General features: G+C 43.9%; 1 protein-coding gene across 14 annotated transcripts in view; it reads left to right on the plus strand.

The window, feature by feature from the left end:
• mast2 (microtubule associated serine/threonine kinase 2) overlaps positions 1–17,452 on the plus strand; it is a 176,241-nt gene extending 158,789 nt beyond the window's left edge. For 11 of the 14 annotated variants that reach the window (XM_088598688.1, XM_088598690.1, XM_088598691.1 and 8 more), the window contains 14 exons: positions 215–353; positions 759–891; positions 1,243–1,408; positions 1,842–1,943; positions 2,417–2,539; positions 2,977–3,086; positions 3,491–3,645; positions 4,094–4,407; positions 4,819–5,034; positions 7,244–7,470; positions 7,756–7,878; positions 8,294–8,430; positions 9,064–9,254; positions 9,520–17,452. In XM_088598688.1, coding sequence (XP_088454814.1) covers positions 215–353; positions 759–891; positions 1,243–1,408; positions 1,842–1,943; positions 2,417–2,539; positions 2,977–3,086; positions 3,491–3,645; positions 4,094–4,407; positions 4,819–5,034; positions 7,244–7,470; positions 7,756–7,878; positions 8,294–8,430; positions 9,064–9,254; positions 9,520–11,642 — 4,259 coding nt within the window. In that variant the 3' untranslated portion in view covers positions 11,643–17,452. The remainder of the gene's footprint in view (positions 1–214; positions 354–758; positions 892–1,242; positions 1,409–1,841; positions 1,944–2,416; positions 2,540–2,976; positions 3,087–3,490; positions 3,646–4,093; positions 4,408–4,818; positions 5,035–7,243; positions 7,471–7,755; positions 7,879–8,293; positions 8,431–9,063; positions 9,255–9,519) is intronic. The other 3 variants (XM_088598689.1, XM_088598694.1, XM_088598697.1) reach the window with 1 other exon arrangement.
• Positions 17,453–17,930: the final 478 nt, after the last annotated feature.

The raw sequence follows: 17,930 nt of genomic DNA on the forward strand, positions 1-17,930 counted from the left end.
TCCTTGTAGTGGAGTGGTTAAAATAAACCCATGACAAAGCCGTTGAGAAGGGAGTTTGGCTTTATTCTAACTAGGCTGCAAGGGAGCGAGAATATAAGAAGTAGTGAAAGACACACAGGGAAAGGTAGAAGTTTGCTGCTTGGTTTTATTTTGTGTTTGTTGGCATTGGAAACGGGATGAGGCTCATGGAGCTGTGCTTTGTACTCTCCGCCAGGGGGAGATTGCGCCACGCTGCTGAAGAACATTGGTGCCCTGCCAGTAGACATGGCACGGATGTATTTTGCAGAGACGGTGCTGGCGCTGGAATACCTGCACAACTACGGCATCGTTCACCGTGACCTCAAACCTGACAAGTGAGGCTCCAAGCTCTCTAACCAATCAGACGAGGTGGCCAAAAACGATACCGTGTTTGTTGTAATTTCTACACAATCAGAAGCTGCAATGGACATGATATCGACATTTGTGTGGAATGCAGTTAGGCTAGTGGCATTGGTTTAGTGAGGTTATATTATTTCGTTTTGTTATTCTTTGTTTGCTTTTTAAATTGTGCTTTATTTGAATTAAGTTCTGCTTATCCACTGCGACATTTTATTGAAAAGGGTGAATATGGTATGGCATTTATAACACAGGTGCTAATGTGATCCTGACAGTGCTTATTGTTCAAAAAGGTTTTATGCAGTAGAGGGTAGACCTTGTATTTCTTTGGCATTGAATGTTCTGTTCCCATGCTTACTAGGCTTCTGTTCTCTTCTGACCAGTCTATTGATCACATCCATGGGACATATCAAACTGACAGATTTTGGGCTCTCCAAGATTGGCCTCATGAGTCTCACCACCAACTTGTACGAGGGGCACATCGAGAAGGATGCCAGGGAGTTCCTGGACAAGCAGGTATAGCTGTCAAGATACTAAATGAACACACTGTTGTGATCTCTGAATACATTTTCTTCTGCACTTGGTATGTTTGTACCAGTACTGATGTCACAGATGGCCATTTAATTATTCTTACTGTATTATAAACGTAATTGGCCATAAGAATTGTACATTGATACAGAGTGGATAAAAAGTAACTGAACATATTTACCATTCGAAAAGTAACTGCTTTCTGATGTACTACAGACAAAATCTTGGATATCTGGGTCATTAGAGTGAAACAGGTGCATAACGTTGTTCTAACACATATGTGTAAGTTACTTTATGAATATATATTGAGTCCAACCCCTGTGTGTTGTTGATTGACAGGTGTGCGGCACACCAGAATACATTGCTCCAGAGGTCATTCTGCGACAGGGCTATGGCAAACCAGTGGACTGGTGGGCAATGGGTGTGATTCTGTACGAATTCCTGGTGGGCTGTGCGCCCTTTTTTGGAGACACACCGGAGGAGCTCTTTGGTCAGGTTATCAGCGGTGAGTGCCTGACACATCCCAGACACATCCCAAGACAAGTTGTTGTTAAAGTGAGAAAGTTAGCTTCTTTTCTTTCTCTGCTCTGAACTAATTTTACATTTAAAAAATACATTGATTTTTCTTGTCCATTTACATTGTCTCCCATAGGATTTGCCTGCTTTAAACTTTTACAATGATTTTCAGCAAGCAGTAGTGCTCTGCACCACAACAGTTACAGTGTTTCACTACAGCATCTCTTTCAAAACATGTCTGGTTTGTGAGATGGGCGTTAAAATTTTGCAAATTATTTTTTTAAGTCCAGTTGTGAAGCAATGCTGTAATCTCCCTCACAGGGATCAGTGATTGCTGTACGTTTTATTGCAGTAGCCTGTGATCACCTCTTGTTTTGGGGTCCTGTTTTGGACCCTCCCTTTCACTGTCCTCTGCTCCCCAGATGAGATCATCTGGCCAGAGGAAGATGAAGCCTTGCCACCAGATGCTCAGGATCTCATCTCCAAACTGCTGCGCCAGAACCCCCTGGAGAGACTGGGCACAGGTACGGTCCTCCTTTTCCGCCCTCGGCAGCCCACACTTGCCTGAAGGCCAGTCACACTTCTTCACCTCTGCTGAATTAAAGGTGCAACGGTGTCGTTGAGTCTGAAGGGTTTTCTTTTGTCTTGCTCACCTCCTGTCACCTGAAGAGAAGTTCTTTTGTCTGCTGATATGTTTTGGATAGTGTATAATCTTTTAGGTCAGCTTTAAATGTTTTATTTCTCCCTGGACTGTGTATTGCATTAGGTTAGCATATTAATTGATTTATTTAAGAGAGGAAGGGCCAGTTGTATCCTTAAGAGCTATAGATGGTTTGACAGTGATGTAGAAGAACTGCTGGATTGTGGGTCTCTCCAGGACTAGGGTTGGCCATTACAGACTTTATTTGAAAACCTGGTTTGTGCCAAAACTGAGCAGCAAAGAATTGGAAGGTCCCATTGGCCTGTGTTGGTAAACTGTTTCTGTTTGTGTATCTAGGGAGTGCCTTTGAGGTGAAACAGCACCGGTTCTTCACAGACTTGGACTGGAACAGCCTGCTAAGGCAGAAGGCTGAGTTCATCCCACAGCTGGAGTCTGAGGATGACACCAGCTATTTTGACAGTGAGTCTCATTGTAATACCTAGTCTGACTCCGCACAACCCTGTCTGATCTCTTCTGGAATCTGTGACTATTCTACGCACTGCCTAATCTGTGCAGCATACTCTCCCTGTTCTAGATCCTGTCTGATCTGTACGTGAATTACTGGTACACACAGCTTAAATCTGTACAGACAGGAGTCATTCACTGTACTAAACATGGCCTTATACGCAAAGCATTCACTACACGTACTGTAACTGTACTGCAATGCAAAGTCCTTCTTTGTAATAGATGCAGTCAGACCAGCTTGATAAATCTGTTGCACTATCTGCTGCTTAATTTTGCCTCTTCTGACCAGATACTATTTGGTGGGAGAATGTCATCAATTGTTTTCCTGGTATTGCTTTTCATGTTGACTGTACACCGTTTTTTCACCTCCATCTCAATCTCTTCCTCCCTAGCGCGTTCCGACAGGTACCACCACGTGGACTCGGAGGAGGAGGAGGACACCAACGACGACGAGCACGTGGAGATCCGCCAGTTCTCCTCCTGCTCCCCGCGGTTCAGCAAGGTGAGGCCGAGACCGGAGAAGAGCTTTGTGTGGCTCGCCTGCCAGGCACCTCACTGGGAATGTCTGAGGAGCTCAGATCACAGCACTTCTCTGTGTACGCAGCAGAACAGCAAGGCTCCTTAGACTACAACGTCAAAACTTTCTGCACTTCTGCATCCCTACTATACTTCTTACGCCACTGTCGTAGACTGAAAAGTAGACTTTCAAAAGACAAGAAAAACATGAAATTCAAGGCCGTTTTATACATACCAAATTAGAATTGTTTTTTGTCCGTTGCTCATCAGCATAGCGGTGTTCTTCAGTGTTTTTGTGCGTCTTTGCTTTGTGTGCAGGTGCACAGTGCTGTAAACACTGTTTCTGCTGGTTACTTCACTGTGGCGCTGGGGCTGTGCCTTCTCTCGCAGGTGTACAGCAGCATGGAGCGCCTCTCCCTGCACGAGGAGAAGAAGACCCCTCCACCAACAAAGCGCAGTCTGAGCGAGGAAGGGGGGGACAGGTTGGACAGTCTGAGTGGGCTGAAATCCCGGGATCGCAGCTGGATGGTGGGGTCCCCTGAAATGTACGGCAGTGAACACCTTTATTTATCCCTGTATTTATTTGTTTATCCCTTCACCCAGTCTTTTCCCATTTGCAAAATAAGAAAGTTTATTTTAGCATTTTCTATGCTTATTCTGTATTGTTTTCTGTATAATCAACATCTGGCAAAATTCCTAAGGGATTCCTTTCAACATAGAATAAATGAGATAGTCAACAAAATCTTTTGGTTTTTGTTTGTGAACAATTAACACTGTATATCATATAAAGTCAATGGAAAAGTTAAAAGCAAATACTGTAAGTATAGATCTTGTTTTACTGTGGGAGACTAAGGCATTAGCAAGGGATAAATGGACACAAATAATGAAACAATTTGGGTTATGTATACCTTTAACCTTGTTAACAAAAGAATTTCTGTGTTATTATTGCCTAATTTTGGGTGGAGATCTGAAGTGCAGTTTTTTGTGCTGCAGCCTCAGGAAGCGCCTGTCGGTGTCAGAGTCCTCTCACACCGAGAGCGACTCCAGCCCCCCACTTACCGTGCGCCGCCGCTGCTGCTCCGCCATCATCGAGATGCCTCGCTTCGCTATCTCCGCTGAGGAGGAGGGAGGCGGTGGCAGGAAGGGCCCCGCGCCGGCCCCTCCCGCCCAGAGCCGAGCCCCCTCCCGAGGAGACGAGCTGCCCCTGTCCATCCCCGAGCAGCCGCTGGAGAGAGAGCTGCGCCTGGATGAGTCGCCAACCACCCCTGGCTCCACTGCCAGCCAGCAGAGCCGAGCCACGCTGACCCGTGAGTATCGCCGCCCTGCAGACTGTCGGTTCCCACCTGGGCGCCAAGTGCTTTTCAGAGCAAAACCCTCGTTGTTATTATCGCAAAACACAAATTGCCGGATAGCAATGCAGTCCTGAAACGACTTCTCAATTTACGAACTTATTAATTATGCGACTTAAATTTGACCTCGTGTTCAGTTTTGAACTTTTGAAATGTGCCACGTATAAAGTAAGATTTTAGGATTGTAGGCTTGATTTCTGAAGATGCTTTGTCTTTGCTTGTTGGCATGACTGCAAGGATACTTACCATCCTCCATTCAAATAAAAACCTGAATTAAACACTATGTAATGCACAAAACAATCTGAATGAATCTCTGCCCTGAAATGCATCAGTGTGATCTGTACTGGCCTGTGCTCTCCTTCACTGCAGCCGGCAGCTCGGGTGATGTGTCAGAGCGATCTCTGCGGTGTAACAGCGCTGAGGGCCCAGACTCCACAACTCCGAAGGCTATAAGTGACCTGGCAGCCCGCCGCGCACGACACCGGCTCCTCTCAGGAGACACGGTGGAAAAACACACCTCCCGGCCTGTCAACAAGGTCATCAAGTCCGCCTCCGCCACCACACTCTCGCTCCTGATCCCCTCAGGTAAGTGTCAACCACAGCCCTGCTCTGTAGCCAATAAAGAAATACAGAGTTCTTACTGTTCAAGACTGCAGCTGCACCTACAGATGCAGCCATTCAAAATGCGCGGGAGCGATACCGCATTATTTTCCGGTGCGCTGTACGCAGTCTACCGCGAGTTACCGGTAAAAATTTAAAATTTAATGATAAGTGTCGTAAATTCTCTTGAAAATACCTGTGAAACCAGTTTAATTCATCACAGCCAGCACTCCCGCAGAGAGGGGGGTTGTACTCGTTAATGTCTTAGCACAAAGCAGAAACTTCTTGTATTTTCTGATGACATACAAGTGGAAAGATTACAGATTTTAATCGTCTTTTTTCTGAACCAGGGAAAATCTGATCATGTTTCTCTATAACAATAATAAAAAACTTTATTTTACATATCACCTTTAAAAGTGGCATCTCAAAACAATACAGTAGATGTAAACCACAGATTACAAAGTAAATACCCAGACAAACGCAAATGCGTTTTTAATAAGATGCTTTTATTCGTTCATAATCCGACGATCTCAGGAAGACTAATGGGGGTCTGGCTTTTTTTCTGTAAAACCATAACTTTGGTCTTGTCCAGATTGACTGTCAGTGCTCAGGTCTGACAGTGCTGCTCCAGCAGCGCCAGGTTCTGCGGCAGCCTCTGTTCTGTGGGCGACAGCAGGACCAGGTCGTCTGCAAAGAGCAGGAACTCGATTTCTGTAATTAATGCAGATCAGTAAATCAAGGGACAAAACAGTTATTGCGCCCGGCTCCTCAATGGGCTTTGACGTGCTAATGCGTTGGTTTAACAGTCCGGGTGTGGCAATGTTTTTTATTATTGTTATAGAGAAACATGATCAGATTTTCCCCGGTTCAGAAAAAAAGATCTAAAGTACTGTACTGTATACTAGTTTGTCACTCTTCTCATCCCCTCTTTGCTAAATGGCTTTTGAATAGAGTCACATGAAGACAGAGGTGAAACAGCCCTACACAGCCCTGTCGCAGTACACAAATATAATTATATCTTATTAATTTCTTGAGATACGCGATTCTTTTAATACAGTCTTTGCTGTGCTCTAGAGGATCCTTGTGATATTTCGAGCTCTGGTTGAATGATATGTGTCGCAGTTTAAATAATTTTCGTAGTTAGAAATTATGGAACGTTCTGTTAAAAGCAAGGGAGTTTTTATGTCCGTTGCAGTTTTTTTGCAACACGAATATAATTATATCCTTATTAATTTCTTTAGATACACGATTCCATATTATATTCCCTTTTAATCAAATTCTAAAAGTATGCTTGTTGACTCCGGTATCACGTTAGTTAAAGACTTCGATGCTTAAAATGTTTAGGGAGAAATGGAATACTGGTGTGTATGTTTTCTTTAAAGTACCGAGACCAGCCATATACTGTATGTTTAAGTTCCAAAATTAATATCGTTTATGGCCTTCACACGCGTTGCAGTATTCTCCTATTCTTTTTATGCTCAGGTACTAAGATTTCCCTTCAGTGGTAAAATTCCATATAAATATTCAATACTACAACGGGCACAGTAAAGACGTTTCCTGTAAATCTTTCTACAACAGACCAACGGACCACGAGTGCCCCTGTCGGTCAACCAATCACGTACCACGGTACCGCGATTGCCGTAGCCAATTACCTCTGGTACGTGTGTGTACCGCGCACTTTGAATGGCTGCATCTGTATTTGTTGATCTCTGTGGCTGCTATTAAATCTCACTTGACTGGTATGATTTACCCAACATCGCCAATCTGACATTCTTCACTTGAAAATCCTTCTTTGACCCAGGTGCTCTTCTGCGACCGAAGGTATAATTATTGCACAGGTTCAGTCAGCCAGAACACCTGAAGGGTGATGCTTTTTCCCTCTGTGAGATAGTTACAACTTTTACAAGTTCTGTTTTTGAGGTTGCCTGTGTTTGGCTAGATAGTGTTCCACATTCCTTCTAAATGAATGTTATCCACTTTTGCATTTCCAAACTTAGCAATTGAGGTTTTTCAGTTACCAAACGATGGAGGTTACAAACCACACTCAGTGGGCCGATTGGCCTCCTCTCCGTTTGTAATCTTTGTTATGCTCTTGTGTTCTTAAAGAACAGGAGTGAATGTTGCTCCTCAGGGACACAATCAACCTTCATTTTCCTTTCTCAAGCCTGGTGTTCTTCCCTTGTCTGCCCTACAGACCACCATGGCAGCTCCCCCCTGGCAAGCCCCATGTCTCCCCACTCCCTCTCCTCCAACCCCTCATCCCGGGACTCATCTCCCAGCCGAGATCTCTCCCCGGCCATCTCCAGCGTAAAGCCCGCCATTGTCATCCACCGTGCTGGCAAGAAGTATGGCTTCACCCTGCGCGCCATCCGGGTCTACATGGGAGACACTGACATCTACACTGTCCATCACATGGTCTGGGTGAGTGTGCATTCATTGTGGCAGCTGTTTTAAAAACCGAGATTCTCAGGTGAAGAAATCCTGTTTTTAGATTAGATGCTCATGAATCTGTGGTGTGCTTTTTAAAAATGAAAAACCAGTGATTAATGAACAGAGACAAAATTGAATCAATAGATGCAGAGATACAACTAAGTGGCTTTTTGTTGTTCTGTCTTCTGCTGTTTGCTTTTCATTTTCCTCTCTATCCTTCCTTATCACCGTGACTGCCTACGCTTCCTTCCTTGCCCTCCTTCCTCGGATGGACAGCATGTGGAGGAGGGGGGTCCAGCGCACGTGGCTGGGCTGAGAGAGGGTGACCTGATCACTCATGTCAATGGAGAGCCGGTCCATGGTCTGGTGCACACAGAGGTGGTGGAGCTCATCCTCAAGGTAGCGACCAGACCCTCCTCCCTTTAGTCATTAGTCAAAGCATCATGGTCCGGTGTTTCAACAAATTGTGAAAAGACAGTAAAACTGCAGTAATGCAAGGGAAATGGTTAAAAAAGTAAATTAAAAACAAAAAAATAATACGAAAACATATTCTTTATTACTTCTAAATGTGTCATGTAAACCATAAAAACAATGGCTTCAAAAAATATTTGTACCTTTGGCTCACATGATCTGCCAAATGGGCTATTTGGGCCTTCTCTCATTGTATTTGTTCTTTCATATACTTTTGGGGACACTTCAAACTCAAGAACCGTTGGATTTTCTTCCCGCCGTCCAGTTAAATGAAAGCATGCTGAAGTGATTTTGGTCCTCCTTAATGTGTTATTGAGCATTATTGACTCTGCATGTCTCCCAGAGTTGTGCCAAGGTGTCCATCTCGGCCACCCCATTTGAAAACACCTCCATTAAGGTTGGACCGGCTCGCAAATCCAGCTACAAGTCCAAAATGGCTCGCCGAAACAAAAAGACCAAGACAAAAGAAGGCCAGGAGAGGTGAGGCTTTGCATTAACATTAAAATGCTTTCCATATACAGGTACCTGCTCATTTACCTTTCATCACCTCCTATTAAACCTATCTACGTTTATCAGGGACACAAGAATTTGAACAGCTCTATTTTCTCTCTGCAGCATCTGCTTAGTTGGTTGATCTGTAAGGCAGCTTATTTGTGTCGTCTTTCCACATGGACTACATTCCCATTGTGTCTGAATTTTGGTCCATGATGTGTAAACAAGGCTGTGCTGGTTTGTGTTTGCATAGGCATCAAGAATGCAAAAAAGGATTATTTAGGTTGTGTTTTCTGGGAGAAGGCATTGCTTTCATTAATCAGCACTGGGTGGTAGGAAATGAAAGAAACGACTTTACCCGACAGGAGAAAAAAGGAGGTTTATAAGGATTCTTTGGATTTATCTACCAAAGCTACTTGAAAACTAAGGACATTTGAAATTTTGAATTTGACATTTTCAATTGATTACATATATGGCACAGCTAGATAGCTGCTATTGTGGAAAATCAATACATTAGTCTCTCCCATGCGTTCATCTTGAAGTTCTCTTCTATCCAGTTTGATTAATTGTTCTGTTCTGCTCAGTTTACACTCTCTCTACAACCTGTATGCTTGTGTACAGCAGTAAAAAGAGAAGCTCCCTGTTCCGGAAGATTACGAAGCAAGCCTCCCTCCTGCACACCAGCCGCAGCCTGTCCTCCTTGAACCGCTCGCTGTCCTCTGGGGAGAGCGTACCGGGGTCACCCACCCACAACCTGTCCCCTCGCTCGCCCACACAGGGGTACCGTTCCACTCCGGACTCCACACACTCCGGTGAGACCTGCCCTGCTAATGTCTAGCACTGCATCACTGTCTGTGTGTTCAAGAATTGCTGTGTTAGTGTTGGAATGACTTACTGTATATGAGGGCTTGTATGTCTGTGGAGTCTTCGTTTCACACATCTTGTGTGTTTTTTTGTTGAACGGTAATTTAAGAAGAAATTTTAAGATTTCTATTTTCATGGAAAAAAATTGATGTATGTTGTGCTGATAACTGTTATAATGTCTCATATGCTTTTTTGTATTTTGTTTTTGCCCAGTTGGTGGAAATTCCTCCCAGAGCAGCTCTCCCAGTTCCAGTGTCCCTAACTCTCCAGCTAGCTCAGGACACATCCGGCCCAGCTCTCTGCACGGCCTGGCGCCCAAACTCCAGCGGCAGTACCGCTCTCCACGCCGCAAGTCTGCTGGGAACATCCCTCTCTCTCCGCTAGCCCGAACGCCCTCCCCGACCCCTCAGTCCACCTCCCCACAGCGCTCCCCCTCCCCCCTGTCAAGCCATTCCCTGGGCAGCTCCGGTGTCACTCAGTCTTTCCCCGTCAAGCTCCATTCCTCCCCACCTCTGGTGAGGCAGATCTCGCGGCCCAAGAGTGCTGAGCCACCGCGCTCACCCCTGCTGAAGCGCGTCCAGTCTGCCGAAAAGCTGGCTGCCTCCCTTTCCTCTTCCTCCTGCTCCCCTTCCCCTGCTACCTCTGCTGACAAAAAGCTGTCTGCTTCCTCCCGCAAACACAGCCTTGACATCTCACATGCAGAGTTCAAGAAGGAGATGATGCAGAGGGACCCCAGCCTCCAGAGCCTGCAGGAGTCAGCTGGTGAGATCCTCCTGGGCGGACGAGCATCTCCCGCAGAGAAGGGAACCCTGCAGAAACACTCCCCACGCAAGCTGAGCCGCCAGGAGACCCCTGAGGGAGGAGGGGCAGGCATTGGGCTCAGCCCAGGGAAAAGCAAACTGAAGGATAAGCTCTCGGCTATCCGGCAGGACCGTGCAGAGCGGCGGGAATCTCTTCAGAAACAGGACGCCATCCATGAGGTGGACTCCTCGGAAGACGAGACAGACGAAGGTTCAGAGGACAGCCAGGATGGCAGGAGGCTGGGCCACTGGGGGGACAGTGGGCGCACGAGGTCTGCCAACGATGATGACCCCTTCCTGCCACCCGAGACTGCTCATCGGACAGCAACCTCCACACATAGAGGCAGCACAACCACAGGCCCCTCCCTCTCATCCTCACCCCCTGCACAAACACTGCAGACTCAGCGAGCTACTCCTCAGGCTGGCAGAGCAGACCATACATCTGCTGATTTCAAAGCGTCAGAGCAGAAAGTATCCCAGACCAAAGTGCACCTTTCAGAGGCTGCAGAAGATAGTAGTCAGCCAGAAAGAGTTGATGCCTCAAAAAAAGCAGGGACGTTACCTGAAACCATTGTCAGTTCTATGCCAACTCAGCTCCACCAAGGCATCCAAAACAATCTGTCTGGGATTTTCTCGACTCCTGGTAGCGCATTTACATCTGTCGGCAAGGATTCCTACCAAACGTCAACTCTAGCCAGCAGCACACCAGCAGCACCTGTTCTGGTGGCGAAAGACTTGAAAATTGCTCCGAAACCACTCCTGGACACCAGGGAGAAGACCAGCACTGTGGTAAAGAGTGAAGAGAAACCCCTCAAGGCTGGTCGTACCCCTGAGTCAAAACCAAGCACTCTGCAAGCAGACAGTAGGGATACCCCTGGCCAGATTGTAGGGACCAGCAAGGAGAAGAAGGAGGCAGATAACAGGAGACAGGCTCTCAGTGCTGCAGCGGCTGCCTCTCCCTCTGAGACCGGTACCGACATGGTGCCACAGCTCATGTCCCAGTTCGCCACAGTGGCTAAGAGTGTGTTGGGTCCCGTGAAACTGAGCATTCCTGGGGCGAAGGAAGCTTTTGAAAAAGCCAAAGAGCTGAGGTCAGAGGATAGTCTACATCCAAAGAGCAAGGATGAGGGCAAAGCCAGACAAGAGCAGGAAAGGCCCGACGCATTTAAAACACCTGCTTTACCTGGGCCAGCTGGGCCCTCTCTGCAGCCTACCCCTCAGCCCCTTCAGCTCTCCACGTCCCCCCCCAGTCATCCGGCTCCAAAAACTGAACAGGCTGCTGCTCTACAGAAGCCTTCTGACCTCCCGGGGGACAGACAGAAAAATGCGTCTGTCAAAGACTGTGCCCCGGCCTCCGCTGGTAAAACAGCAGGGGGCTTCCCCTGCCAGCAGGACGGCGCCAGCGGCCAGCACAGAGACAGCCTCCAACAGCCAGCCAGACCACCGCAGACAGCAGAGCAGAAGAAGCAGCCAGATTCCCAGGTCCCTCAGAGAGCAGCAGCAGCACCTCAAGACAAAACTTACAGGAAAACGTAGCAGTGCCACTACAATCCACGAAATAAATAAAACTGTTGTGTTGAAATAATCTAAATTCAATAAAGTACTGCATGTTGGAAAAAAGAACAATTATTAAGGAAACTTTATGATACACTAAATCTGAGAAACAGAGAATCTGCTATAAAAACCTTTGTTCAACATTGTGCTGTACATTTTCATACACAGGTTCCACCTCAGCTCTATATTGTAGTATTTTTTATTTCAAAATCGGAGCGAATGTCCTTGTGGAGTCAGCATTTCTTTCAGTAACTGGCGGGGCTAGAAATAAACTGTATATTTAGTGGTCTGTGCAGAGTGGGTTTCACACACAGATGATCTGCCTGATTTTGCCATTACTCTTCGCTTTGAAGACATGCTCTGAGCTCGCATCTGTTTTCTAGGTAATAGAACAGGTTGTGCCTTAATGAATACAATGTTTCATATTCATCAGCATGTTTATTCAAGAGAGACTTCTGGATAAATGGATGTATTTCAGCAATAAAAGTAGCGTATGCTTAGCAATTTGTATAAAATACATTAAGTATATAAAACGCCTATATCACCTCTATCCATGTAGCACCTAGAAACCAAATCTAGTTTTCACATTTCAGTTCTGTTGTAAATTTCTTCAAAGAAATCATTCGATTTCACTGTAGTTCTCTATTGAATCTCCAATAGCCATTTCAACACATTGCATCAAAAGATGTCTCAATTGCAATTAATTCATTTCACTGTTAATATGTTTTGTCTTGCAATGTAGTAGGAAAACTGATATTGTAACGCTTTCCATGGTTTACCTACTCCTACAGCAGGTTCTGCACCTTTAGGAAAAGCTGGATTCTGAATGTTTCTGTACAAAAAAGGAGTCAGAGATTGCTGCCTCCATTTCTCATGTAAACAGCTGCATGTGTGCACTGTTTACACGTGTTTGAACTGTGAAACTTGTTGCAGTGCAGGAGAGTGTTAGCTGAAGATTAGACTGCTAATAAGCCGATGAGATTCTCATGCATTCACCAATATGCTTATTCTTTACGAAAATATTTGTAAATGCTTAAGGAAAGACATTACAAAGGGCTTAGTGAGTTTTGATCCATTAATCAGTTCCCATGCACCAGACATTTGAAATGTTGATACCGTATTTGTAAAAAAATCTAAAACATAAAAAAATGTATTTTTTTGGAAATACTTTGCCAAAAAAAAAGAAACATGTTGTTTGGAAAACACAAGCCACTAGGTACTCGTTAACAGTTTGTTTCTCATTTACAGGTTTCTCAGATTTGATTTATCCCCAGATCATTCCATCCCAATTTTGCTTCCCTGAAAACATTAAAAACTAGTTGTGAACCCTGATGAATGATCTGATTGGCTCATTTCAGACCTGTGTTTTAATGGAGTCCTGGTCTGACTCAGCTTGACTTAGTCTGGACTTTCATTACAGTCTCAAATGCCCCCTTCTGTTTAATTGACATCTGGTTACTGGAAGTTCTGTTGTATATCAGGCAGCTAGACAGTGGTTTCCTGTTGCAGAGAGAATGGGATTCTGTGGACTATTACACTGCTGTTAGTTTACAGAACCAAGCAGTTACTCTCACCTGGGTGTTGCCTGGCTGGTAATGGCAATGATGTTCAAGAAAGAGAAAAGAGGAACAAAATAAATTAATTAGGTGGAGGCATCAAATTCATAACAATAACATGCAGACAGGGTTAAAAGTACAGTTGTCTTTATTTCTAGCCCTGCTTTTTGCTACTTTTTATCCAGTCGTATTTTAGATTTTATTTTTACTTTCATTTGTTTTTCCAATCAGGACCAACTTGCTGTGTACTTCTCTGTGGTTCTTTTTGTACGGCTGGCAAACATCACTTTAACCCTGAGACACTAGCTATGAGTGTGTGCATGTGTGTGTAAATCTGTGTCCACTGTGCGTTCTCTACCCTGCTGTCTAAGACCGACATTGTGAACAGTGATTGGCTCACAGGCAGCTGGCTGATTCAGGGCGCTCATGTCACTTTGCTTGCAAGTAGCTGCTGAAAGCTATGGGAAAGGTTTTGGACTCCCAAATGTACAGTAGTAGGGGCTGTACTTCATACTGTTAGTCATCAAAAAAGAATCAACATAGAAAATGAAGCCATTCAAGCCTTTAGATTTATAAGGTAATGTGATCAATAATTCAGATTCCCAGTTTAAATTTAAATTTCTCCAGATTAATTCTAGCTTCTGGAAGGTTGGTTTTCTTGAATGGTGACTCAGGAAGTGTTTTATTCTTGAACAGCTGCTTGCCTGTAAGGTTTTTGCACTATGTGACAAAATCCCTCACTGGTCGTCCGGTGAGCCTGTGCAGTAGTCAAGTTGGGGAGAGGGCGTACTTTCACTGGGTGTGAGGCTTTTTGTTTTGTTTTTTTCTCTGTGGGAAGGAGAAAACAACTTGTGAAAAGGGGGGAACATAAATGCGGACATTAAATGAGTTATTAATAATACACCATGACTCTCTTCAGAGTTGTTGTTTGAGACTTCTGACTTTGTAGGCTTGGTTTGTTGTTAAGATGGCCACAAGGCTCCAAAGTGTTTGATCTTATTATGAATTTTGAACATGCAGCACTGAATTCACAACAGAACAATTCCCCGTAAGTCCTTCAGATATGGTGTTATTTGAACATGCCCTGGATCTGTTTATCACATTCTTTGTACGAGAGTGACGTGGATTACTGCTTGTATGTTGTATGTTTGACCCAGCAAAAAGCAACATGAAAATCTAATCTTCATATCAGAAAATCCTTAGCCCATGCTTAAAACATGTAGTTTATAGAGTTAAAAAAATATTCTAAATGTTTCATGGTTTTCTTCCTGGGGCTTTGCCAGTTGCTTAAAAACAGCAAACTAGGAATAAGGAGAGGAAATGTTATACTTTAATGAAGAGACCTAAATGACACTAAGATTCTTATGTTTAAACTGAAATATTCTGTTTTAAAAATTGGAATCAAATCTCTGGAGTTTCATTAGGTACATCAATAAATAAAAATGTTTTTCCTTTTCCTGGGGGTATTTTAGGAATTTAATTTGAAAGGCATTGTGAAATGAACAGTCTTGGAATTGAAGCAGACTCATCTCACAGATGGGAGGAGTCTGCTTGGGTAGTATGAATTTGTCCTGGATAAATGGCAAATTATATGCACTGAAAGAGTTCCTACCTGTTGTAAGCTTTAATCAGCTTTAATCACCAAAATCATGCCAGTTGCGAATATAAATTCCCATTCCTGTTGGTGGATGACAAGAGGGCAATCGGATATGAAGTCAAAATGAACAAATTGTAATAACACCAAAATTGTAAATAAACAGCATACTTGCAGTGGTGATCAGTAGCTATTTCAGTAGTTTTCACAAGAAGCACATGCACTTGCCATACGAAGGGATGTAGACACCCTCTGACTTTCAGGAACAGGTTTTCACTGGTGTGCACAGGAGATTTCTTTCTTTTCTCCAGTCGGTACAAAAAACTTTAAACTTGGTTAAAGCAAATTTTCTGCACACGTATTTAGGCCTTTTACCACAGTGTTGGACAGATTTAACCTGCTGTGGAAATGCAGGAGAAAGATTTATTTCTGCTGCAAATGTTTCTAAATCTGGCCCACTTTTTTATTGAGAAAAAAAAAGAAAACTAATTCTCCATGATTTGTGCATTTCTTGTATCTCTACCCTGGCAAAGCAGAAAAAGCATAAGGGCTTCTCGGAGTCAGTTGCATGGGTGACAGGAGAATATGGAAGGTACTCCATACAGAAACACATCCCCCCTCCCTCCCCCAGCAAATCAAAAGTGCGCCAATAGGGCTGGACAGGAGCATCCTGGGAACAAGCTCCTTTAAGAAACAAAACGCAGCCTTTTCAAACCTTCCACTTGCTGTAGGTAGACAACATGAATTGTATATAATGTGAATTGTATATACATAGCTTAGCTTTCTAGTAGTGATATCTGTGTTGCATCAAGGTATAATATGGTTCAGATATTAAATTAGATTGCCCAGCAGAGAGGAAATGGGATTGACCACTGTGACCCAGTTTTCTCATGAATTCTTCACAGTGGCCATTAAATTTTGTCATCACTCTAAAAGGTTAAAACACTAGGCTGTGCTAGACATTATTATGAGCTACTGTTTCCCTCCGAGTTTAAAAAGCAAAGAAATCCCATGTTGCTTTTACATGTAATTGTTGAGGCTTCTCCATGAATCTTAAATGAAGTAGCATGAAGTCGCCAAGATGAAACACTGGCACAAATCTGCTATGAAGAATAATTCACCTCTCTGCCTTTGGCATTGAATATACAAAAGGCCTTCAGCATTGCTAATATCCGCCAGTAGCTATGGGGGCTGTTGCCTTCTTCAGTGAGCTCACTCAACTCCTATTGAAGATCCTCTTGCTCTTCTGACACCGGCTAAAGAACTAATGTACTAAAGGTTTTTAAAGCCACAGGGGTTTCTCCAGAGTTATAACGAGCCAATTGGGGTAGCCTGAAGCCATGTACAAAGGTGGATATCTAATGCAAATCTGTGGGGGATTGCCAGCGACCCTAAAAAAGCACTTATCATGTGCAAACATTAACAAGCTGTGTATCATAAATTGGGGTCTCCATCACTTTAAGAATGAGGAATGTCAGAAATGAACAAGACATCAGATTGATGATATTTTTATTTTTATTCCTTTTTGGTAATAGTTAATTCCATGATCAGTTTCCAGTGCAGACAACAGAGTTTTTAATTTTGGTCTTGGCGAATCCCCATTGTTTGTGATCTCCATGCATGTATTTGGAGCAACAATCTTTCTGCTCCTCGCTCTGGTGACAGCAAATTGGGTTTGTGAGCTGCTGAAAGCCTTCACCCTAGCTGAACAAGATATTGCCAGCCATTGCCATTAATAGCATGAAGCCTCAAAATCATCTAATTTGTTTTCTGTGGCCCAGTTCAGCTCGGCAGACTGGGAAAACTGGTGACAAGGGGTGACCCTGTTCGGAAGCAAATTTCTAGCAGTTGCAGCCCCAGGTAGCTTTTAAATTGAGCAATCAATTTTGCTTGAACATCGAAACTGAAATGTATCTGGAGAGTTGGTCTCTTTTACCTTCTCATTACAGGAAACAGACTGTGTCATTTTCAGGTAAATTCACAGCTGGTGAAAGGTGAGGAAAGTGAGGACTTCACTCCTGGACAGGTACTGGGACCTGAACACAGGATCGAACAGCTTTAGACTTCTGTGTCTACTAGTCTCCCTCAATCTCTGTATTTAAGTAAAGTAGAGAAACCTAGAAACTGTGGTTGTGCTGGAGGAGGAGAGCTGCCAGGGTCTCTCCCTCTCCTCTTCATGTTTACTGTGCAAGTGCTTGGTCCATTTTTTAACACCAGAGACTGCACATTCCTAGACGATGTTTGCGTGTTTTTAAATCAGTGTATCAGAAAGTGAAAATTACAACAAGATATTTATTGTATACATATGCCGTACATGTATAATCTTAGCAGTGTTGGGTGTCCCTATATAGAAACCAGTGCCATAGAGATGTCAGGCAATAAGAAAGAGCAGTGTGAATGTATGTGGAGGAAATGTGGGCAGTTGAAAATGGGTTTTGTTGTAGGGTTGTTGTTTTCTTGAAAGGGGTTAGTGAGGTACGGGGTGGCTCTATGGTTGTATGATGGGATGAGGTGGGGAGGGTGGGGGGTTGTAAAATAAATTGATAAAACCGGTGCAATACCTTTTTATTTTCATTGTTGTAAATGCATGTTGATGTTTAGCCTTCCTTATAAATAAAGTTTTTTTAATGTAAAAAGAAAAATGCCTGTTGATCGTGCTTACGTCTGTCCGCCATTTCATTTCCTTTGTGGGGTGGTCCTGTCAAATATGGGAGTTGTCTCATTTTCTTCATAGTGCTACTGCATAGATACAATTGCTTCTGCATGTCCATATTTCTTCAGGTACTGTAAGGGCCACAGACTAAGCTGCCAGAACGTGTCAGAACGCGACAAGATTCTGTGATGTATTACCACTTGGTTGAAGCTGCTATGTGAACGTATGTGTTTCTGGGATCTGAGATAATGAGTGCTTCATTAACGTTTTAAGAAATGCACATGTGGTCGGATGCATGCATGGTTTCGAAAGGCTGGACCCATACTGTGCATTGAGTTGATATCCCACATGCCAAAACAGTTGATTGGCAAGAACATAATCAGTATGAATAGCTTGCCTGCTTGAGACGGATAAGTCTTTAAGCATGTGTCTTATCCATAGGAGCAGGTACAATAGGTCTTTAATTT

The sequence above is a fragment of the Lepisosteus platostomus genome, chromosome 11 (assembly GCF_059453375.1).
Source record: "Lepisosteus platostomus isolate fLepPlt1 chromosome 11, fLepPlt1.hap1, whole genome shotgun sequence".
In the NCBI taxonomy this organism is placed as follows: Eukaryota; Metazoa; Chordata; class Actinopteri; order Semionotiformes; family Lepisosteidae; genus Lepisosteus; species Lepisosteus platostomus.